At 46.8% G+C, this 25,456-nt stretch overlaps 1 protein-coding gene across 10 annotated transcripts in view; it reads right to left on the bottom strand.

Annotated features, from left to right (window-relative positions):
- Nucleotides 1-25,456, bottom strand: part of MVB12B (multivesicular body subunit 12B) — a 263,743-nt gene that overhangs the window by 89,355 nt on the left and 148,932 nt on the right. For 8 of the 10 annotated variants that reach the window (XM_032418694.1, XM_032418695.1, XM_032418693.1 and 5 more), the window contains 3 exons: nt 25,066-25,195; nt 21,728-21,850; nt 2,446-2,484 (listed from right to left, as the gene is read on the bottom strand). In XM_032418694.1, coding sequence (XP_032274585.1) covers nt 2,446-2,484; nt 21,728-21,850; nt 25,066-25,195 — 292 coding nt within the window. The remainder of the gene's footprint in view (nt 1-2,445; nt 2,485-21,727; nt 21,851-25,065; nt 25,196-25,456) is intronic. The other 2 variants (XM_032418690.1, XM_032418699.1) reach the window with 1 other exon arrangement.

Below are 25,456 nucleotides of genomic sequence, written 5' to 3'. Positions count from 1 at the left end.
AGCTGACAGTTGTATTAAAACCACCTTTAGGGGCAGCAGTTTTCAGTGTGTCCTCCAGGGACCTCAGGGGTGGATTCCCAAGACACTTTCAGGGAGTCCATTAGGTCATAACTGTTTTCATAATAAAACCTAAGACAACACTCGTGTTTTTCACTCTCCTCTCACAAGCAGAATTTTTTTTTAAAGATTTATTTATTTTAGAGAGAGAGAGAGAGAGAGAGAGCATGAGCAGGGGGAGGGGTAGAGGGAGAGAATCTCAAGCAGACTCCCTGCTGAACGGGGAGCCTGATGCCAGGCTTGATCCCACAACCCTGAGACCATGACCTGAGTTGAAACCAAGAGTCAGACCCTTAACTGACTGAGCCACCCAGGCGCCCCAGAAAGAATTTTTTAGAAGCTGCGTGACTTATGGGGTCATCGCTCTGAGGTCTCCTTGAATACTTGTATGTTCATGCTTCTCAATTTTAACTTCTAATAAGGTAATTATAGGTAAACACAAGCCATGTAAACAAAAGCTCTTTGGAATCCTCAATTTTTAAAGATATAGAAGTCCTAGACCAAAAAGTTTGCAAACCACTATTGTAGGGCAACGTGTTGAACCTAACTCTACAAAAGCCTGAGGTCTGAAGTTGGTGGGGTTGGGCTAAGAAGAGTAGTAAGAACAAGAACGAAGGCTTGGTTTTGATGGTATGCTTCAATAAAGAAAAAGGTGCTCATGGAAAAAAAGGTAATCAACTTTCAAAAAGGCAGAATGACAAGACTTACTTGCTATGGCCAGGCAAGTAACTATTTTCAAGAATTTAGTTCGAGTGCGCCTGGGTGGCTCAGTCGGTTATGCATCTGCCTTTGGCTCAGGTCATGATCCTGGGGTCCTGGCATCGAGCCCCGCATCGGGCTCCCTGCTCAGTGGGGAGCCTACTTCTCCGACTCTGCCCCTCCCCCCACTCGTTCTCTCTCTCTTTCTCTCAAATAAAATCTTTAAAGGAAGAGAATTTAGTTTGAGGATAAAGTAGTCTAAGATAATTGAAGATTTTGCTTTCCCCTATTATCCATTTGCTGGAACCCTGTGAGGGCGAATGGCAGAGCTATCAAGTGTTTGTCAATACATATAAAGGAAAAAAGGAGCAGAGCAGGAATAAAAATAGGAAATGACCCAAAAGAGTCATAGAACTATCCCAGACAAGATGAAAGGAAGAGACAAAATTATTAAGTCCAGAAGGCCTAGGGTTGCACGTTGATTTAACAGGCACAGCATGGCGGGAAGGTGACAGTGCGTGGGCAGCCAGGCAGGAAGGAGGAGCCAGGCGTCCGGCTATCCGAACTGGATCGTGATGCTCCTCACACGAAAGCCACCTCACAGTTCCCCGACAAGCCTGTGAGTCCCTTTTCTGAATTGGCAGTGACCGAACCCTTAGAGAACATAAACTTGGGTTTGGGGGATAGAGCAGGCACACGTGGCAGGCCCTCTAGATAGAAACAGTATATCCCCAAAATAATGAGGAATGACACTTGTTTATTCACTCTCACTGGTACAAAAAATCAGTAGTTGAAAAAAAAAATCAAATCAGGAGGATGAAGTGATACATGCCCTAGAAAAACCAAGACTGGATGATTTGTTGGGCCGGTGAAACCAGCCTCCCATCACTGAGGCTCTACAAAAATTAATGAGAACAGAGAAAGGTAATGAAGAATCAGAAGATTATGTACCAAATAATGAGCACCTAAATGAGACGAGGGGATAATTCACACACCCTGATGCCTTTTGGCCAACACCCAGGCTAGATATATCCTCATGCACGTCTATAAAATAATGTCAAACAACAAGATAAGAACATTAGCTTTAAAAAAGAATTTACTGTAGGTTATAAAGTTATCTGCATTAGAAATAATACAGATATAAAATTCCAAAAAAACCCTAAATCAGTAATATTGTGGAAAAGCCCCCCAAGATTTCAGAATGTAAAGAACGAACACAGAGATGAGGAGGAAAATTATGATAAACACAGAGAACCAACCTGAATATTCTAGGTGTTGGAAAGAAATCACAACAATTAAAAGAGAACAACCAAAAAAAAAAAGTTTAAAGCTTGTCTAATTAAAAAACAATAACAACAACTAAATATAGAAGTCAATAGGGCTTCCAACATTCCAAGCAAAATCAACAAAGAGACTCATGGCTAAATAGATCCTGATTTCCAGACTCCAATTTCAAGACTTAGTGTAAGGCTACAATAATCAATACAGTGTGGTATCAGGGCATAAAGACAGACCATAGAGATCAATGCAACAGAATGGAGAGTCCAGACATAGATCCACACATATATGATCAATCAGTTTTCAACAAAAGGTGCCAAGACAATTCAAGGGAGAAAGGGTAATGTTTTCAACAAATGGTGTTGGAACAACTGGATAGCCACATGCAAATAAATGAACTTTGATGCTTACCTCACACCACATATAAAATGACCCAAGAGGTTCACAGAACTATTTTTAGAAAAGAGGAAAGAGAAAGGGTAAATTATTAAGTCTGGAAGTCCTAGGATTTCATACTTTTTATTTCAACACATCTCACACATCTCGACTTCACAGGCACAGCGTGGCCTCTTCTAGAAGAAAACAAAGAGGAGAATCTTTGTGACCTTAGGCTTGGCAAAAGTTTCTTAAATAAGACACAAAAAAAGCACAAACTATACAAGAAAAAAAAATTAATCAACTGGACTCCACCACCACTTAAAACTCTTGTTCTTTAAAAGATTTGTTACATAATTGAAAAGATAACCCACAGACCTGAAGAAGCTATCTATAAACACATATCCAATTTATAGCCAGCATTTCTACAGAACTCTTAGAACTTAAGAGAAGACAAACAGTCCAATTTAAAAAAAATGGCCAGAAGATCAGAACAGACACTTCACTAAAGAAAATGTATGAATGGTAAATCAGCACACGAAAAGACATCCAACATCCCCGGTCATTAGGGAGGTGCTCACTGAAGCCACAGTACAATGCTAACACGTATCTTCTAGAATGGCAAAAATCAGGTAGGGAGCAGCTGGAACTCTTATGCATTGTTGGTGGGAATGTAAAATGGTACAACCACTGCAGGAAACAATTAGCAGTTTCTTCGAAAGTTCAACACATCCTATCATTAGAGCCAGCCATTACACCACTTGGTTTTTACCCAAGAGGAATGAAAGCGTAGGTCTGTAGGAAGATCTGTACACAAATGCACTAAGCAGCTTTGTTTGTAATAAAAAAACAACCCAGACGTCCAGCAATAGGTGATTTGATAAATACACTGAAGAACATCCACACGATGGATACTACTCAACAATAAAATGGAAACAAACTATTGATGCACCCGAGGTAGATAAATCTCAAGATACTAATGCCAAGTAAAATACACTAGGTAAAAAGTACACGTGGTATTATTCCATTATATTATGGAACATTCTAGGAAATACGAACTAACCCATAGGGAAAGAAAGCAGATCAGTGGTTGGCCTGAGGAGGGAGGGTGGACTACGAAGGAACACAAGGAAGTTTTGGGGGTGGTAGATACATGCACGACCTTGATTTTGGTGACGGTATTGTAAGTGTGCATATACATCAAAGCTCATCAAATTCTATTTCAATATGTGCAGTTTATCGTATACTGAGTATACTATAGTAAAGCTGAAAATACTTCCTGATCTAAAAAACATTAAAAAAGAAAAAAAAGGCCTAAAGAAGGAAGCCAATCGGGCTGACAGGACTCGAGAATGGCAATGAAGAGAGAACCACCACTAGATGAATCCTGGCAGAGCCTGATGGTGATTTCAGACTTTTCCTCTATCATACTATGTGCCTGAAGACAATGGAGCCACAGAAGTTTAAGGGAGAGACAGCGGCTTTTCAGAAACTTCTTATTCCTTCAAGTTGTCTTTTATATGTGAAGACACTGACAAAGAAAGATCATTCACATCCCTTTCTCTGAAAGAGATACATTCAAACATGCTCCAGAGGATCTGAAATTAAGACTTTAAGAACTGCAAAGGAAGCAGACAAAAGGACCGGCATTTTTGCTTTCCCTCTAGAAATGAGGAAATAACCGGAAATGTGGGAAAGGACTTATTTAAGATAAAAACTGGCAAACAACATTAGCTGCCTTTTTCACAGGGCTTCCCCTTCACACTTATCACGTAACCCCCACCCGGATCCTACGACTAGGCACTGAGATCATCTCTATTTGACAGATGGTCTCAGAAAGGCTCCGCAGCTTGCCTGAAGGGATACAGCTTGGGTTTGAACCCTGATGGGGAAAAAAGAAAAAAAAAAACACCAAATGCAGCTCGGAATCACGATGCTCAACTCAAAAACCGGAACACTATAAAATGTTATAAATGTGATATAATTTATAGGACATTATAAAGTGTCAGATTCAGAATACCGTATGGACATGAAATAATGTTTACAGGTTTTCTAGGTGGGACGGAGGAGGGTGTGGACCATGTGGCGCTGGGAGAGAGAACTCAGCTGCAGGAGAGCGGGGAGCCGGGTCCTTTCAGGCAGCGTTGGTAAGAGCAGTGAACTGGGAAAATGTTCATGTGATACTAAACTAGGACAGAACAAGAAGGAATGTGCCAGACATTTTTTTATATCACCACAGCCAAATCTCCAAGACTCAGCTGTTTGGTCAAAACAAAACAAAACGAAATAAAACCTGAGTACAGAAATAACCCTACGAACACTGTTATGGATACGGGGACACACGGAAGAATCAAAGGGGCCCCGGGAGGAGGGTGGGGCTACGCCAGCTCCCAGCAGATGGCCTGGGGCTGGTGGCAGGACTGGGGTCACACTGTGGACCATGGAAGTCTGAGGCCACGGAGAGTGCAGTTTTCCCCTCCCCGTCTCCTTTCATATATTTTATGTGTTAATTTTTTCCAATGAGAAGTTTTCTTTTTATCAGTAAGAAGAAGATGGCAGAAAACAGGAGAAGTTGCTGGGAGTGTTAGCCTCGCTTTCAAACGTGTATGAAAGCAAACAGCACAGCACTTGGTGCTAAAGGAACATCTTGTTTTCTAGAGAACCTGTCTGCTGGTGGACAAGGACCAGAGGTAACGTGCAAAAGAAAGTAACGGAAATGGCGGGGGGGGGGGGAGTGGTGGCGGCAGAGGAATATAATATGCAAAAGCCACGATAATTGAGTGAAGGTGGTCAGGTGGGGGAAAGAACACAGCAAACGGCTATGTGAAATTCCACTTTATTCCTGCAAAACACCATTGGGAAGAAGTCATCTGTGACATGCAGCTTCTGTGCCAGGTGTAAGGACGTGCTTAATGAATGCCATTTAATGAAGAAAAAGGCTCTTATAAAACACCTGGCACAAGCAGGGTGAGGCAGTCACAGGGAAGGGGACCCTCGCTGCACCTGCTGGCATTTTAATAAGCACCTTCTAGAGCGTCCGCTCTCCAAGGCTGGTCAACGATGTCAGAATGAGGTCCCTGACCATTGCCCACACTCGCTGACAGTTTGGGCAAGCTTATTTCTTAAGGACCATATGCTCAGGTATCAGATTGCCCTGGACAGTAATTAAAACGAATCATTTTCAGCTAGAAGGCCTGACCAGCACCAGCATCGTCCTCAAAGACTTCACAGAAATGATTCCAGCTCCAGGTCCCCTGTGCTTCCAAACTGAGTTCTGAGTTAGGATTCAGATCTGTGAAGACCCAGAGATAATGTGAGATAATGCTGGACATTTTTCTTGTCACTTCATTCTACTAAAACCGAGAGTCAGTTATTTTAATGACTCTAGGCCCTCAAATAATTTTCGGATTGGGGATTTTTCTTTTCTCATTGATTTTGGAGCCGACCTCAGAACGAAATCACCACGTGCAAACTTTACTACCATTTTTCAAGGTCCGATGAGACATCTTTGTTTTGTTAGGTGATTGACATCAGCGAAGTCAAGTGAGGTTTTGTAAAATCTAAAACAGACCCACTTCCTTTACAGTGATATCCGCTATCTCATAAACTTTCTATGCTCAGACTTAAAACTTAATTCCAAATATACCCAGTGAATTGACGCTATCCAAGGGCAGACGGACTGTGTTATCAGCAGGCACACAAGGCTGCTGTAATCTTGTCTTGTGACTGATTCGGTCCACCAGTTTTTAACTGAGCTCCTACTATAGGTCAAGTACAGGATTTGGCACTGAGATCTTTTTTTTAAAAACCCAAATGATAAATGCATATTACTAAGTGAAAGACGCCAATCTGAAGAGGCTCTATACTGTAAGATTCCAATTCTAGGACATTCTGGAAAAGGCAAACTATGGAAACAGTAAAAAGACCAGTGGTTGCCAGGGGCTGGGGGGAGAGGTGAATGCGCAGGACACAGAGGATTTTTAGGGCAGTGAAAATATTCTGTATGATTTTATAGTGATGGACATATGTCATCATACATTTGTCCAAACCCACAGAATGTACAACACCAAGAGTGAACCCTGAGGTAAACTATGGACTTGGGGTGATTACGATGTGTCAATGTAGTTTCATCCCTGGTTACAAAAAAAAAGAAAAAAAAAAAGTACCACTCTAGTGAGTCATGTTGATAGCAGGGAGGCTACGCATATGTGAGGACAGGGGATATATGGAAAATCTCTGTACTTTCCTCTCAATTTTATAGTGAACTTAAAACTGCTCTAAGAGAATAAAGTTTCTTTAAAAATGAAAAAACAAACAAAGAGCCAAATGAGACTTCTATCTTTCCTCTTTAGGAATTTATCTATAAGTAAATTAAAACACATAAATCGCCTAGATCATAAAGTAAAAAGCTCTAAATATAAGATATGCAAATAAGGTTATATGTTTCCATTTTAAAGCAGTGGCAAAGAAAAAGCAAAAGAAAACAACAAACATCTGTTGAGTGCCTACCATGGACCAGGCGCTCCACCAAACCCTAGGAAGTGCCCAGTCCAGGGTGGTGGAAGCTGTGGTCTCATCTGCCAAGAGAAAAGACTGTGGCGGGGTGGGGCGGGGGGCGGGGGGGAGGCGCGCAGAAAAGGCTCAAGCCATGAAATAGTAATTCACGAGTCAAGACAATGAGCTAGGAGAGGTCACAGAGGAAGAAACAGCAATGGAGGCTCCTGGAGTCAGAGAAGTGGGAGATCATTTCCGAGTGCGATGTCAGGAGGTGGGGGCCGGGGGGGACAACATTGAAGGTTTCTGTAATCATCTATTACTATGACAGTTACCACTTACTGAGCACCTGAACTATTCTTCATGATTCACACTCATCCCTAAGCGGCCCAGCCCAACAAGGTAAGTATTATTCTACTGATCAGGGGAAAGGAGGTTCAGAGAGGTTAGGGGACTTGCCCAGGAACACAGAGTGAAAGAAACTGGCTGGGCTAGGATTTGAGTTGATGCTTTTTCCACTAGAAACATGTTGCTTTGCCGAGACAATGCAAAGCACAAGCTAAATGTAAATGCAGACTTGTTCATTTTCCATTCAAGCAGCCCATTTGCTATGATCAATACCACCTCAGCCTACCAACTTGACTATATAATGAGTTTTCCTCCTGGGCAACACAGACACCAGCCCCTCCCCACCAAATCACTCTGCACTGGACAAGAAAACTGCCACTGGAAGACTAAGGAAATCAAAATTCCAAACTCCCTAAGTTCCTAAACGCACAGCTTTAAAGTATGTGCAGCTCGACAGCATATGGCAAATCAATTACTAGTTTAAATCTTAAAACAAAAACATGGCAAGTGCGGTGCAGAAATAATCAAGAACAACGGTTCAGTTTAGATTACAGTGGGCCACTAGAGTTTTGAATACAATTAATCATCATTCCAGGCAATGGGAAGCCATATTGACACTTATTCCTAATTTGAATATTTAATTAGGGTGAAGTTCTTCATCAAATTATCGCAGAACTGGGAGAAAGCCTGGAAGACTTACACAATTACTATCTTAACCCCTCACCAGCTGCTCACCTGTGAGCACAGCGATCCCTGCCCCAGCTCCGCGGGGCCCCTGAGCCCACAGTCTGGCTCTGTGAGAACCGGCGGGGGGGGGGGGGGGGTAGGGGCGTGACTGAAGCTACAGCGGGGGCAGAAAGGAGCCAAATGAGGGCAACAGAGAGGTCTCGGGCTCAGACTGGACAAAGACAGAAGGCCACACGCACGAGTGCCCGCTGTGGGCCTGGTGTGGTACTTTCATGTGTCCCCCGTTTATTTCTCAGAACCATCTGCAAGGGAGATATTCTTATCCCCACTTTACAGAAGAGGAAACTGAAGCTCGGAGTAGCGATAGAACGCACTCAAGAGAACACTGCTTGTGAGTCGTATAAAGAAGGCCAAGTTACATACCCTCCTGTATGCACCAGAAATAAGGACAAAGAGAACAATCAAAGGTCAAAAAAACATATTCAAAGCTGTATTTTGGATATCCTGCATTGTGTATATAAATTGGGGGGGGTAAGGAGTGGCACCCAAAGCCCAGGTACATTCAACAAGCATTCTAAAATTTCACTCTTGGATTCAAAATGTACCACTGAGCTCCTCCAACCGGCGAGTCACAAGGATGCTGTGACTAGCTGCTCAGGAGAATGGCCGTGGTGAGGGGCAGCAAAGCTCAAGGGAACAGCCTTGTACGGTGGCCCCGAGACCCGCTCTAGCTGTCTACACCCTGTACGGGGGGGCCTCGCAGAGATGGGCACTGCAGAGCCCTACTGGGTTCAAGGGGGAGGGAAGTCAGTAACAGCATAAGAAAATGTGGATTTCCCTTCTTTCAAAATGGCAACAGCTCAAGAATAGTAGTTTTTAAAAAGATTTTATTTATTTTAGAGAGAGTGTGAGAGTGCACGCGAGTGGGGAGGAGGATGGGGAGAGGAAGGGGGAGGGAGGGGAAAGAATCTCAAGCAGACTCCATGCCCAGAGCGAAGCCCAACTGGGGCCTCCATCTCATGACCCTGAGATCATGACCTCAGCCAAAACCAAGAGTTGGACGCTTAATGGACTGAGCCACCCAGGCGCCCCTCAACAATAGCATTTGTACTACCTATTTGTAACTACCTAATCTTTCTACCTGTTAGGCGTCTGCCTTCGGCTCCGGTCATGATCTCCAGGTCCTGGGATCGAGTCCCGCATCGGGCTCCCTGCTCAGCGGGCAGCCTGCTTCTCCCTCTCCCTTTGCCTCTCCCCCCTGCTTTTGCTCTCTCTCTCTCACTCTCAAATGAATAAATAAAATCTTAAAAAAAAAGGACTTTTGACATTTCACAGAGGCCATGTGATCCTGCAGGACTCAAAGTAAGTTTTCCCATGAAATCTCCCCCGAGGCCCCTAGGACAGGACCAAAGGCTGGCTTTACACATTGGCCATGGTAGGTCTTAAGAGCTTTCTGCTTCCAGACTTCACAGGTGCTGTGGGTGAGGGACATCCCCATAGTTTCAGATGAGCAGTTTTCTGTTAAAGGCTTGAGATGGGTTCATTTACCCTCTTGTGGCAATCGTCAAAGCTCCATTTGTAATGGCCACTTTAGCAGGAGGGGTGAGCTGCTCCATGCAGCACCAGCACGGCCCCCTCTGGCCACAGCCCCCCGGCTCCGCCCCCCTGTCCCCATCCCCTGCCTCTGCCAGGCCCGGCCGGTGGCAGCAGTAGACCCAGGATCCACCAGCCCTGCTCCGAGCCTGCTCGTTGCGGGAGCAAACGGCGTCGGGAACTTTGAAACTTTCCTTTGTATATTACATAATCCGTATAAGAAAATCTCTTTTAATGAGGAGTGATGTAGTTACAAACTCTCCAGAGCCATAATTAGAGCAAACTAATTGAAGTTGTATTTTGACACACTTTCCGAATTCACGGGTGCCGGATGACATATTCACAACACTGCTGCCGCACCACCATGGCGACGGCAAAATCATTAGGCTAATAACACTTATTTGCATTCTTAGCACGCCGGCAGCTCTCCCTTAAATACTGTTTCTACTATTGCTCCTTTACTGTAAGTTTCCACTGAAAGATATTAACAGTAATTATTACTACTTTGGTGGAATTTTAATGTTAAAGAATAACAATGTGCATTAACATACATTGAATGCCAATTCTTTTTAACCACCTTCAGCAGGTTTGGGGGGTTCTTCCCCGGGCCCCCACCCCACAGCCTGAGGGTGGCTGAGATGCTATTTCAGTTTCTTTTAGGACAACCCCTCAGCCCACACCCGGTGAGATCTGAAGTCAGGGTTTCTGAACTATTTTGTTTCAAATGTTTGATGAGAAAAATCTTTCTTCCTTTTTTTTTTTTTTAAAGCACATTAAAATGAAATAGTTAAGGAGAAATTTTTTCCAAGCAGTTAAAAAAAAAAAAATCAACAATTTACAACACGGTCTTTGGTAATAATACTAATGAATTCCAGGAGGACGTGCTTTAACCACTCGGCCGCCACCCTCTCAGTGATTAAAGACAGACTTGGAATAACTAGAACGTGAGAAAGGCTAGTGGGGGTGGGGCAGCCTCGGATCTGTCAATACGGAGGCCCTGTTTGCCACCAACAAGGCCAATTTTTTGGATGCTTAACTCAGACACTCACACACTGAGAGGAAGCCTCGACAGTTCTAAATAATGGTTATTAATGACTCCCTCCTCTAAAGTGACAAATTACTCCTGAAATTTAGAATCGAAGAGGTATGAAGAGTGAATGAACATGACAGGAAATGCCAGCGAGCGCACAGAGTTCCCGCTTCTCTACGTGGAGAAGGGTGCGGGGCCCGGAAAACAAGTAAGGTCCAAGTCCCTCCTGTCTGGGTAGTCTGGTGACCACAGCCCTCCCTCATGCAGGTGTCTCCCAGGACCTGATGTGGGGCAACCAAGGGCAGGAAAATGCTGTCTGTCCCACCTCATGGCAGGAAGTATAAAATGCTAGGTGCGCCGTAACTGGAGGCGAGACCTGGTCCTAGCCCCACCTCTCTCCACATGTGTGGCATCAAGTCACCTCCAAGGCCACCTTGTTGGAAACTTGGGGTTGGGCTAGGCAGTTGCTCAGATTCCCGGCTTCTGCAAATATCTTGGGATCCAGACAAACCAGCACCACGTCATATTTACCAATCCTAATCCAAGAGAAAATAAGAGCAAAAGTTGGCGTGGTTTCAACAAAATGCACAATTGTGTGCAATTTCAAAGTACTCGAACAGACACGTCAGGATGGATGCTTAATCTCAACCCGTGAAGATTTAACTGGGTGAAGAAAATGCTTCTGTAGAAAAATGCCAAAGACTGTACTCCTTTAAAGCTTTGGAGTTTGCGGTTAAGTTACACCATCCTTGTACCAATTGGCTATTTTCCAAGTCCCTGATTACTTTAAAAAAAGAAAGAAAAGAAGGGAGGGAGGGAGGAAAGAAGAAAGAAAGAAAGAAAGAGAGAGAGAGAGAGAAAGAAACAAAGAAAAAGGAAGAAAGGAGAAAGAAAGAAACTAAGTTTACAGTTGCAGCAACACTCCAAATCATGGTATTTATTCACTACATTTAAGTTTTATTACACTTGAACCCTGCAATGCCAAAACACCTACCTCCCATATAAAAGAAATGAAGAAAAAAGCGAAGTCTGGGACCCAGGGCACCGCACTTCCATTCCAGATGATCTAGTCTAATCTTATAAACTGAAATATTTAAAGAGTCTCTAAACCTCACTGACCCTACTTTTAAAAACAAGGAACATATGGGCACTTCTAGCTTTTCATCTTCTTCCAGCTTACTAAAATATCCGCTTTTCCAAAATTCAAGAGCAGGGAGACTGCCAAACTCAGATCCATAAAAGGCTACGTGCGTGAGAGTGAAGGGTGGGCAGGGAACAGTCCGAGCCGAAAACAACAAACCCTAACAAAGAATCAAAGACGCATTCTTCTCCTTCTTGCTCAATCAATCTCGGAAGCTGTGGAAAACAATTTGTTTAGCAAAATAAAGCAATGACTAATAAGGAGGTGCAATGTGGACCATGGTCTGGAATGGCTTGTGGCTAATGTTTGGTCCCTGGTGAGGCCGTAGGAGACAGTGAGGTGAAGTCCTAAAACTCAGGCAGGGATGGTGGGACCAGGCTCCTGTCCTGACTCCTGAGTCCTGATGCCCTGCCCTTGGTTCAGCTGCCACCTCTCCCCACTGCATCTTGCTCATTTCTTAAAGGCTTTGCTCATCCCCATTATGCACCTCACTGCATGGTTATAAAGATTAAAACGATATCTATGAAGTGTTTGCACAATGCCTGGCACAAGATGTTCAAAAGATTGTAGCTGAAATAATGATGATGATAATTTTATTTATTCTAATAACTATTATTATTATTCAACTGGAAACAAAACATCTGCTCAAGAAAAGATATTCAAGTTGAATGCTACCCTACCCACGGGCAAAAACCTGACCCAAATAAAATTCAAGGGGCCTTTTAAAAGTTACTGCAAGCCCAGGATTTTGTTAAATATCCAAATTAATAATTGAAACCCTGCCTTGAAATAGAACAGCACTGGGGCGGGGGCTGGGTGCTGGGTATAAAATAGTGAGAAATTTCACTTAACGCCCATTTTTACTTTGTTTGGCAGCTAGATTTACACTGAGAGATCCAGGTGAAATATTCCGTAGAGCTACCTGCAAATAGATTGTCAGCTTCCGCTCTGATAAAAGGTAAAATATCCTCCTCTAAATGGTCTGGTTCACAAAACCGACCCCAAAGTGAACTGATAAATCTGTTCTGACACACGGAAAACTATTTTCATAATCCTGAAAAAGGCCTTTCTCCAAACCCTGGAGCTTAAACCAAGCGCACAAAGAGCCCGCGCGCACCCATGAAGCAGGCACGGGAAGAAATTATTTCACATTTACAGCCCTGCTTCCGGGACAACGCCAAGCAGCACGCATAACCGTCATGACCACCAAGAAAAATTAGACACTCACAGAGTCACAAAAATTACAAAGATACCACATTTACAAGCGGCAACTACCTTGTCAAAACCTGATGTGTAAGAGTGAAAGCAGAGACGGCCAGCTCAGAGATGGAAGCCGTATTGACTAATAGTCAATTCTTCATTAAATAGAAGCTCTGACTTCCCAAGAAGCCATATTAAAAATTAATATCAAAAAGTGTATCGCTCAGCCTCAACTCATCATTCATATCCAGCAAAACCAAACTGCATTCTAATGAAATCTCCCCTTCAACATCGCTCTGACACCACAACGAAGTTGGATACTGTTGCAAAAGCAAAAGCTCTGTGACACAAGCCTTTCCAAGATATTCCGAGAACTCTCCCCTGTAGGTCTCTCTCACACCGCTTGTAACCCCGCTTCATCGTGGGCTCAGAGACCGCTGGAGGGAGCCGCGCCGCCCGGACCCCTCGTGTATGGCCTCCACATGTTCTCAGCCGCCATCTCTGGCTCCGGTGGACTGGGCCCCACCAACATTCACGGGTCTCCTACAAGGGTGTGGATGCAGACCTCGTGGGAGCTCCCGACCAGAGGAGCCTGGGGAAGACAACGGGCTCCCCGCACCCACACGTGCACACTCTGCCAAGTCCGTGGCTCCCAGTTGCTGGTCAGGAGCCTGCAGAGGCCACACATGGAGACGGCTGGGACACCCGGGTGGCTGCTTCATAGCCGGCGACCCTGTGGCCAGGAGCCTCGGGGCATAGACAGTCTGTAAGCCACAGGCCGCTCCCCTGCTTGGGTTCAAATCCTAGCTCTGCCGCTCAGTAGCTGTGTGACCTTGGGAAAGGGATTTCACCTCCTTGGTCTTGGTGTCCTCATCTTAAAGTGGATGTGATAACAGTACCCTACTCACAGAGCTGTTAGGAGGTTTAAAGGAGTTCTTATTTGTAAACCACTTGGAAAGTGCCAGACATGTAGCAGATACAATGTAAGTCTCTGCTGGCTGGCAGAACAGATGGAAGAGGGATGGATCAGTAGATTAATACCTCGTGCTATGTATCTAAACCAGCTCACTTTATACATTCAACAGATACACCAGGAACCTGGCGTTCAAAGGTCCCTGCCATTTTGGGACCACGTGCTTTTCACTGAACACTTGCTGAATTAAGTGAGAGGACACAGTTCAAAGTACTTGCTAAGTTTCCATACACGGGAGTACAATGTTATCATCTGTATTTCTGTGTGACTAGCCTTTTCTAAAGCATTAAAGGACAGAACAGAAACAGGAGAATCCCTGTCATCAATAAGCCAGCAAATCTAGTCATAAGACCAAACATAAATACACGTAGCAATGACAGGAAAAGGTGAAATGCCGAATCGTCTGGTGCGAGCAACTGGAGGAGGGGAAGGGGGAAAACAGACTGGGCGGGCTTTCTAGAAGGGGCAAAGGCTATCCCAGGCTGGAAGGTGGACGGGACTAAGGCTCTGCATTCTGGAGTCTGGTCTGCCCCTTCCCGGAGGGCAGGGGCAGGACGGGCCGAGATACACAGCAATGGCCAGAGCAGAGACGGTTCTGGAAGGAGAGGGATGTGCTCAGGAGTCAAGAAGAGACTCATCTGATTAATGCAAGATGATGTGGGAGGTATGTCAGATAATAGGAAGCCAGTGAAGGTTTCAGAAAAGAAGAAGAACATGTGGAAATCTGGAAACCCCAACAGGACAGCAGGCAACCTAGGGCTTTAAAGGTCCAGGCAAAGAATGTCAAGATGAGCTACTGAAATAATACCTCAGCCCCAGGAAGCTCAACCTCGAATCTAACTTTGATTTAAATCAGTGTTCAGGTCCCACCCCACGGACGGCCCTTCTCGGAAGCACCCCTGGCTGTTGGTACTTTCGAAAGCAGTGGGTGGAAGGTACCAGGGGCAGAGTGAGGGGAACTCAAGTCTACAGTGTTGGTGCTTGTGCTCTGTTTGAAAAACATCTGCAGTAAGTCTTCAAAGGGGTGACACAGCCAGGAAGGATATGAAAATGTGTATCCCATCTTCAAAGTTAAAAAACAAAAACGTGTGGTTTTCGTGTGAAGGAAAAGGAAGTCTAATTATCCCAAGTGAAGCCAGACCCACAGTCCTGCCTGGGCACGCCCCGCGGAGGTGCAAGGCTCCGAAGGCCCCCCGCTGGAACGGCCAGCCCTAAACCCTCCTTCAGTGGGACCAAGAGAGCTCCCCCAGGGCTCACGTACCCCCAAGCTGTCTCTTGTCCCTATGGATGTGAGCTTGGAATCCAGGACATACAACGTTTACTGTTATGGGGGAAGAAAAGAATCACTGGAATCGGCGGCCCTTGGCTTCTAATCTCACCTTGAGACAACCCTTCTCGTAAATGAGGGACCTTAAAGAAGAGCTTTCCACTCTGGAATTCCCTCCACTCCCCTAGGCTGAGCCTTCTCCATTAAACCTACACAACAGGAAAACCTGCTGGGGCTCCTCCCCTGAGAGGCAACGTCTCTGGTGCCAAGGCTTCCGCCCCTCGGGACGGCGGCAAACACCTCGTTGGGGAAACTTGGCCTCCCTGATGGGTGCTGTTCAAGTCCTGCCACAACAGGGCAGGGGACACACGTCCTCTGCAGCATAAAGACCACCTTGTAACTGAACAGTGACAGGCTTAGACGACAGGACGCCACCCAGTGTGCTGAGGCTCCCTCCGCTTGCTGGCTTACTCCGCGGGTTGACCCCACGTCCCCAGGAAGGTGGGGTCCAGGGGTCCGGGGTGGGGGACAGAGCGCAGCGGCTCACGGGCTTCTGACAACGGCTGTGATGGGGGGCGCGCCTGGGCGTGCACGGCCTGAATTCCAGATCCTCGCAGTGTGGTTGTCTCTCTCCTTTAGGAAGAGCCATTAACCTTTCAGATGACAGCCCTGGGATCGGAGTGACGGAACGATTTTTGAGGTCAGCAAGGATCTATGTTCTCAAAACCTGACATCGACATGCAAAAGTTGTGACTGAATCCTGGTGTCCCTGAGAGAAAGACTAAATGCATGTGACAGATCTTCTGCAATCAAAATGCCCCATTTCCCAGAGTATCTGTCACAGATTGATAACATCCATGCAAAAAGTTAAGTACAATTATGTCTGTCACTAAGAAACATACTTTGGAACCTGTGACTGACAACTCGCTGGGAGCTGACAAATCACCGGAAGATTACTGGAACAACTCAGGGCAGCGCCATGCGCCTTATAAGGGAAGCTCAGCCCCGCCTGGCACCTGGGAGAAGCTCCCCAGAGGCTGCACTTCGCAGGCTGGGACTGCGGGGCAGGACTCAACAGCTGGTGAAGGAGTGTGTGCTCTGGGGCTCTGGGGCTCTGGGGTGGGGGTGGGGGGTGGAGAAGACACTTTCTCCCAGGGGAGGGCCAATGTCCGCGCAGGATCACACGTGCCCCCAGCCTGAGGGAGCAGCTTCTCCTTCAGAAGCACAATGTGCAAGACTCAGGCCAAGGGGAAGGGCACAGTGGAGCTACTAGAACCACACGTCCCATCTTTCCTAGGACAGCCCGAGCCCGGGGTCCACATAAGGTGGAAATGCCAGCACTCTGGAGTCCAGACTGCCTATTGCAGGGTCAGCACCGCCGGGGGCCCTCTGTACCCTCCATCCCAGGGAGGGGGGCCCCACAGCCCTCCTCAGCTCAGGGACACATCCAGACACCAGCACTGGGGGGCGGAAGGGGACAATGGCCACAAGTCAGATGGCGAGGAAGCACTGAAAGCCACACGGGCAGACCCCGGTGACAAGCACCCCCTGCTCTGCGCCCTCCCTACCCAGTGGAGCTGCCCGGAGGCACCCTCGGCAAGGTGTCTGTAAGACCTACTGTGCAGGTCTGGGAGTCTGATTTTTTTTTTTTTTTTTTTAAGTAGGCTCCACACCCAGTGCGGAACCCACTGCGGGGCTTGAACCCACGACCCTGACATCAATACCTGAGTTGAGATCAAGCGTTGGACGCTTAACTAACTGAGCCATCCAGGTGCCGTGGGAGTCTGAAGTTTTGAGGATGGGGACAAGATACACTTCTTAAATAAGGCTTATGAAGAACCCCTGCAGGTCTGAAAAATCCAAATGCTGTGTGAACACTGCCCATGGCTGGGAGCATACAACCTCTTGCGTGGGCTTCTTCAACGCCATGGCATTTTTGCCTTTGGGGAGTTCTTTAATTTTTTTTGAACATGATAAGCCTAAATCTACCACCTTAAAACTTCAGTCCACGTGATCTAATTTTTTGTCTTCTGGGGCTGCCAACAACCCATCCCCACCTGGAAACACTTCTCTTGGCTACATATTGACCATTTAAACAGCTGAGGCCAGCTGCCCTGTCTCTACTCAGGACAAAACAACGGTTCGTCGTACCCAAATTCAGTGCTCAGTTTGGGTAACTTTTACAAGGTGGTGTGTGGCAGTGGACGTGACCCTCCCAATGAACCTGACAGGTGTAGGACACTACCTCCCGGGACACGCCCCACTGGGCACACCAGGCCGCATTCTACACAATCCCAGTTCGTGCCCAGCCTGGTCACTGCACACAAATCACTAAGCCAGGTGTCCTCAGTTTGGTTCTTGTGCAGCTGACTTTTTTTTTTAACCTGGGGGTGGGGTATGCTGTTTTGACCCAACACCTTTCATCTCCTGGTGCCAGTAGGGTGTTCGAGATGCAGAGTATTGATTCTGTCATTCAGCACATCAGCTCTCCCTAATGACTCTGTGTCATCTGCAAATTTGATAAGCGTGCCTCTGATGTCTTTATCAAGCCCATGGTTCTACTGCTCAGCAAGCCAGGGGGCAGCAGTCCACCAGGGGCCCCCTCCCGGGACGACATGGAGCCATTCATTTATCCACACTCTGTGGCAACCGGTGCTCCATCAATTGTGAATCCACCTGCCTCCCAGAGCCCTTCCAAACCTTGGAACTGGCAGCAGCAGAACCATATGTGAGACCTGGTGCGAGAGGAGGAGCGGGACCTGCTGTGGTTGAAGTGGGAAGGTGCTTCCTCTACCTGCCCTCTGCCCCAAGGCAGCTGCATGGAAGAGCACCAGAAAAGCCTGGATCCAGACACCAACTGTCTGCTTCTATGGACCAGGCTGACTTGCAAAGCTGAGGCCAGTCCGTCAGACATCTGGGGAGAGGGGACGGTGCCTCAGCCCCAAGGCCAGCCTATGCTGAGCAAGGTGCACAGAGCAGAAAGGCAGAGGGTAGAGCAGCCCGGATGCCCAGAGAGAAAACGGGGGCTCCACACTCCTCGAAGAGGTGGCATGCCTTTCTCAATTGTAAATGGTCAGGAAACGTGTGCAGAGATGTATGCGTGTGAGATGAAGAGTCACTGAACAAGGAAGAAGTCTGCCGAGACACACTGTCATCCTGTCTTTTGCCATGAACTTTACCAAACACTGCATCCGATTCACTGGATACAGCCAAGGGGCTCCCTCTTCTCTCCAGGGGCCCAACCATTCTGAAAGGACAACCGAGATCTGGCCTCCCGACTAGCATTCCCTGCAACAACAGGAAGGAAACAGGCAGGAAGCACTTGTTCCTAGGGCTGGCACCTGCCTCTGGAGAACGCAGTTCTGCTAGGACCCTGAGGTCCTCAGGTGATGACTCATCAACTCTGGAGAAAGTCCACCAACCGCTCCTTTTGCGTGAAATAAGCTGGGGATAACAGCTCTCCAAAAAATGGCACAGAATTCTTTGAAATATGAGTAACAACATAAGAAATGGAAGCAGAGCACACGTTTTTAGCTTTTTTTTAGCTAAAATTGTCTTTTTCTTTTTCTATTATGTTATGTTAGTCACCATACAATACATCATAAAAGCTCGAGCTCAAGCAGGCAACAAGGTCTGCTACTGGCCCTCCTTTGGTCCCTTGCAGTCCCCCTGGGGATTTGCTGGGAAAAGGGCCTGCTATCCCTTGCTTGGAACCAGCATGCTAGTCCTCCTGGCCACCTCCAAATCTGGTCAGTAGAGGGCGCTGCATCACCGCACACGCTCTCTCTCTCTAGCCCCGCTGTGCCATCTGATCCCTGCGTCCACACAAAAGACCACACTTGGAAGTATTTCTTATGCTTACACTCTAGTCAGAAAAGGACCGAAGGAGTGCTCAGAGACTCAGGAGTCGTCAGGGGCAGGGGGGAGCTGCAGCACAGGGTCCTAGGCTGTTGGAGAAGCATTTGCTGCAAAACTGAGTATGTGCCTGGATCTGGGCGGAGCGCTAGGAGGTAACAGGCACTGGACATGGTTCCTGCCCTCAAGGAGTTCACAACCTGACCACAACCCAAGGTGAAGGCCTGATGGCTGAAAAGAAGCATTCAGAGAGGAAAGCCCAGCCCAGGCCCAGGCCCAGCCCCAGGGTGTTCAGGGAAGGCTTCCTGGGAGAGGAGGCATTTGAGCCAACATCTAAGCCAGGGGATTTTAGACACATCGTTGTATAGCTGTCCACATGAGCAAAGGCACAGAAACACGAAAAAGGAAGGGAAGAAGAGACTACCAGTTTAGCTTAAATTCTGAAGCTTAGGGATGGGGGAGAGCAGAGGTCACAGGAGCTGGATTTGGAAGCCTTCACCCTACAGGCCCACTGCAGACCCCCACACCAGGAAAACAAGCGTCTCCCACAGGCCACCACTGGAGAGAAAGCTATCGGATTCCTCTGCTGGGGAGATCACAGACCTGAAGCCTCAAGGAAATAAGATGCTCATCATTTCACAAACCTTCAGTGGAAATTTTGAGTGAAACATCAGCATTTCATTTTTTTAAAGTCAAAGGTACTGAATAGGAAAATACAAAAAGCAAAGACACCCCCCCCCCCCCCCCGTCGCAATTCATTAGGAGGGTCACAGAGATGTGCATACCACCTGGAAAGGACTGCCCAGCGAAAGAGGAAAGCTGGGGACAGACAAGTGGCGTTTACCCGGAAGCATTAATGTAACATTTGATTATCCTTCGGCATACCGGTGGGCTTAACCCAGCCACATGGGAATACGTTTTATTTTTATTTATTTTTAAAGATTCATTTGAGGGAGAGACAGAGATAGCAACAGAGAACAGGGAGGAGAAGGAGAAGCAGGCTCCCACCTGAGCAGGGAGCCCGACATGGGGCTTGATCCCAGGACCCCAGGATCATGACCTGAGTCGAAGACAGACGCTTAACCGATTGAACCATCCAGGCGCCCCGGGAATACACTTTATATGGACTATTCTGACATCTATTTCATCTGGCAAGTAAAACAAAACTGATCCAATTTCCTTGTCGCCCTTGTAACCACAAACTGTACAAGAGTTTTACATAAAATACATAAACCTTATAAACCTTTGGTTCTAACGCACTACCTTCAATTCCGCCTGGCTTCCCGTGGCCTGTGTTCTCGGGCCCTCTCGCTTCAGCTGCTAGTGACCGTGTTCTCTCGCTGCCTGGCAAGCTTCTGGGGAGGTCGCTCTTCCTGCTTTAACCAGGAGAAGCAGTACCCTTGATCCAACAGAAAGTTATAGCCTGCCTGGAGGTGGGGCCCAAGTCTAGGCCCTTCCAGACCATGTGATGTCAATAGGCAGCCGCTGTAACCATTCCAGAACTATGGGTTTGAGCTGGCCTGAGCGCAGGTGATGGGCCTGAGCTGACCCCCGGCACAGGCGACAGCACGCAGCTGTGTCCGTGCTCTGGGTATTGAGAAAGGACCGTGAAAATGCTGACCTGAGCTGTGTTAGCCCGGTACCCCTAAACTGGAGACACTCCACTGCTCACCCTGCGACTCTGGGAAGCTCGCTGGCTCTTCCTGTCTCTTCATGCCAATTTGAGACTAAAAACTACTTGTCAAGTTTCAGGCCATTCCGAGTAGTCAAGCTGAAGTATCACTCTGGGTTTGCGGAACTGTCACAAGAAAGACCAGACCCAAAGGACAGAGTCCTCTCGTTTATGCTACATCCATCCCCAAACAGCACTGCCTCACCGATTCTTGTTTTATTTACTTTTGTAATCACTTTCTCAAATTTAATCCCTCATTGCTGTTTGTGCCTTGCCCTCAAATAATTCACTACTAGTAAGGCACAGGGTGTTTTTTTTATTATTGAACTAGAGTTGACATACATTGTTATATTAGCTTCAGGTGTACAACATAGGAAATCGACAATTCTCAACATTAGGCAATGCTCACCACGATAAGTCAGTGCTGAGAGGTGAGATTTTTTTTTTATTTGACAGGATTCTTTTTACCACCTGCTTTTTGCAGAGACCATGACTACCTCTATTAAACTGAAATCAGGTGCAGAGTGACCCGTTTGCTAACCTAAGTTTCTTTGTGGAATTACTGAAACCAGCTCCCCCAAAAACCTTCTCGCTATTCTCTCGTACCCAAACTACCCATTTCTTAGTTTGTAGCTCACTGGGAAAAGAAACAACATGAAAACGAGCAAAATTACTTACCAACCCTCAAATGAGTTGTTGACCAAGGCAGAGAGGGAATTCTGCCGTCTTACGGCCAGCGATCCCACCCACATGGCTACAAATCATGTGTCTATGTGCAGCTATGAGCTCTTTAGAATAGCAAGCCAATTTAAAGTTGCATATTCTGCTATCCTAGGAGCCTGCAGAATACGTACAAGATAGAATACAGAATGGCCTTTACATTCGTGTAATGTAAACATTTCTAATTGGATTTTTAAAAATCTCCTCTAGCGGTATATTGCTTCTGCAGTTTTCAGCAGATACTAAGTGGAGGTGTTCTAAAATGCCACGCAGTGAGGCCCAAGACCACATCACTGTAACATGCATAACAGCACAAGACACCACTGACGAGGCCTCACCTGGGGAGGTTGGGGGCTGGCGTGGAAGCAGCTGATGACTGGGAAGGTGTTGTGGGCTGAGATGAATCATGATTCCTCGGTACTTTGCCCATTCGATACCAGATCCCCATGCTGTTCAGTTCCCTTTAGGAGAAAACAGAAATCTTCATAGTGCGGTTCAGCACAAAGCATTTACCTGAGCAACGAAGCAAACCAACTCATTTAAAAGAATCACAGTCTCCAATACCAGGGAGTCCACTCTTGCCCACAAAGATCAGTTCCATGACTGCCCTTTGTGCTCTGGGTGTCAGAGTTCAGAGCCTGATGTGAAGTCAATTGTCCCAACAAGGCAGGCTCTCTGATTTGCCATCTTTTTTACCTGCCCTGGAGCCTGCCTTCTGACTACACTATTGATGTTTTCCTTGGTTCTCAGTCTTCAAAATTCTTTATTTTGCCACTTCATTATAGGTAATTATGTAATAATCCACTTCAAGTTCTTTGTATGGTTAGGGTGAGACAGATGGGGCAACAATGGGCGAATGGATGCATGTGCCTGTTTGGGTTTTTTTTTTTTTAAAGATTTCATTTGGGGGGGGCCTGAGTGGGGGCAGGGAGAAGCAGAGGCAGAGGGAGAAGCAGGCTCCCCACTGAGCAGGGAGCCCGACACAGGGCTTGATCCCAGGACCCCGGGATCATGACCTGAGCTGAAGGCAGATGCTTAACCAACTGAGCCACCCAGGCACCCGCATGTGCCTGGTTTTTTCCCTATGAGGGGAATTAGCCCCACCCTGCTCAAGGACATGTACCAACTTCTGCATAAAGCTCCCAATGCCTGGATATCACCTGCAGTTGGCCTCATTCTCAGGGGCAGCTGGTGAGACCTCTTCAAACCACAAAGCCTGAGGCATGTGCCCCGTGGACCACTGCAACCAAGAGTGATCACAAAGGGGCTTGACAGATGCCACATCAGGTCTCCTGTTCCCTGATGTGTGCCCCTACCCCACCCCATTATGAGTGTTTACAAGACAGGTTTGGTCTTAGAAACTGGAACAGGATTATTTTAGCCACATCCAACTTAAAACTTCTCAACTCCCCCATCGAACTGCATCTCGTCAAACGATGAGGACAGATTTATTCAGTGGAGACTCCTGGCAGCTTCTCAGTACACTACAGGAACTACTCTAAACCACGATCACATCTTACCAGGTGGCTGATTCCCATAGGTCACCCTGATTCCATCACACCTTGGCGATGGCCCCACGGTCCTGGCCTTGGAGGGGCTGTTCTCAGCCTGAGGTTTGTCTCCCCCAGCCGACAACCCTGAACTCTTACAGAGTAATGTATGTCCTCATTTTTAAGAAAAAGGTGACTCCGAGTTCTGGACACTGTTCTTTTTCCTTCCTTAAAAATAATACTGGAATTTTCTTCTTCTGAAAAGGAGTTTTTGCTCTAAGATGATACAAAATATGCTTTATTTAGCAATCTTTCCAAAATGATATAAAAGAAAGAAGGCTCTAATTTTGATTATCAAGATATATATGGTAACAATCTATTCTTTAGAATTGTTTAAATTGGTTAAAAATTGAGTCTTTTAAAGTACTATCGCTTGTAATTAAAAATACACATAGTAACTGAAATTAGACTTTAAAAATTCATTATTAAATTGTTGCTTTCTACTATTTATATGTAAATGGCTGCTTCTAGGTACCTGAAGTACAGTCATTCTCTTAACTATTTCCTCCTCCCATAATCCTGTTCATATAATTAGTTTAAACCATGTTGCAAAACAGGACTTTGGAGTGTGTAGGAAGGGGATGATCACAGAATTCTGAGACAGAGCATTCAGATTCCATAGCCGAAGAGTCTAAATGAACTTTCATGCACCAGGATGAAAATCAGCTCAGTTCTGGTTTCTCAATGACACCTGTCCAGTAGCAGTCATGGGTTCAGGGCACAGGACTTCAGTGAGATCAATTAAGACCAGTTAGACTGAATTCTAGAACCCGCTTGAATTATCAAGAACGTAGATTTGCTCTTTGCCTCAGAAACTGAACCCGAAGGAAAAGTAGGTAGAGCTCCCACACCACCATTAGTCCACTAACTAGGGGAGAAGATGTGGTCTTCCCTTTGGAATCGGAGCAAGGAGGTAAACGGGGAAACTAGACCCTAGTGATGTCCTCTGAGCACCTACTTCAAGCCACACCTGAAGCCATCCGGCCCCCTGAACTCCGCTGTTATGCCAGACCACAAATTCTTCCTTTTGCTTGAGCCAGCCTGGGTTGGGTTTCCTGTCACTTACAAGCAAGAGTCCGGAATGAAATCCTGAGATTCCCTGTACTTCGTATTTACAAAACAGCTACAGAGCTGGGCCCGTGCCTAGTACTGAGGCTACCGGGACAAGACACAGAGGCCTAGCCCTCAGCTGTCCTCTGCCTCTCAGGGAAGATGAACATCAGACCAAAGAAGTACACGAGGAATTATCTTGTACTCATATGATACTCAGGTTTCTTCCTGACTCAGACCTCCCAGTGGCTCTCCAGCATGCTTGGGATAAAACCCAAAGTGCCGCCATGTTGTATGAGGTCCTGCTAACCGCTCATCCCAAAGCCCGACTCATCCTCACTCACCCACATCAGCTACACCGGGCTGCTTTCTGCTCCTGAACATGCCACACCCATTCCCACCTTTACACTTGTTCTTCTCCTGAGCCTAGAAGGCTCGGCCTTCAAATCTCTGCATGGCTGACTTCTTGACATTTACATCTCTGTCCCATGTCACCACCCCCCACCCCACCTCCGACACGCTCGCTGAAGTAGCCTCCATTCATTGCTGTGTTTTATTTTTGCCACTAACGAAATGGTCTCACTCATTTATTTCTTGTTTGTTGCTTGTCTCTCCTTTTAGAATACCAACTCCACGAGAGCCGGGCTTTGCTTGCTCATTCACCACCATATCCAGGGTCTTTGGCCCAGAGGTACAAATGGGTGCTCCTCAAACTCTAGTGGGGTGAATAAACAATGCAGAGAGTTGAGGCCGAGTGGTCAAAAAGGAGAGGACACCTGGGCTTTCAGCTATGTGGAAAGGTCCCCGAGGATCCTGAAGGACGAACACACAGAAGGACAAGGGAAGGAAAGGCCCTTAGATGGAGCAAGCAGCATGGACAAAGGCACAGAGAGGTCAAGAGCTCGGCATCTGGACTGGCAGCAGCATTAGCAAGAAGGGCAGCAATGAGAGCTCAGGCCGGAGAGGCAGGTGGCCGAGAGCCCCGTGGGTCCCACAGTCTCAGGACTTTATCCCCAGGAGTGACCTGAGCTCTCTGGGCAGAGAGAAGACAGCCCATCCATGTTACTAAGACTTACCCAATAAACGTGTACTGAGGAGGGGCCTGCTTGGTCCGGCCCATGATCCGAATGTCACAAATTGCAGCTTCAGTTGAATCCCGTGGGATAAATTTAATGCACAGCCTCTTTTTTCTAAAAGCCAATTCCTCTGAAGAAAAGGACAACAAGAAAAGGTATGAGTCTTCCAGAGATGCCAACATCTCTATTCTGAATGCCGTGTCTCCTGTCCCGTTCCCTTCCTGGTGGCAGGAGCGACTAGCCATCCAGGTTGTTGGGCTGCACCCCACCTGCCCTCCGCAGGGTGCAGAGGCTGTGACTGCGGAACGGGCACCAGTCGCCCTGCCCTGCACCTGGGACCTGACCCCAGGCACCCCTGCCGGGAAGGGCGCCCAGGGGCATGCAGAGCTGG

The sequence above is a fragment of the Phoca vitulina genome, unplaced genomic scaffold (genome assembly GCF_004348235.1).
Source record: "Phoca vitulina isolate PV1807 unplaced genomic scaffold, GSC_HSeal_1.0 scaffold21, whole genome shotgun sequence".
Classification (NCBI taxonomy): domain Eukaryota; kingdom Metazoa; phylum Chordata; class Mammalia; order Carnivora; family Phocidae; genus Phoca; species Phoca vitulina.
Note: the sequence above shows the minus strand (reverse complement) of the source record. Positions and strands in the feature narration are given on the sequence as shown.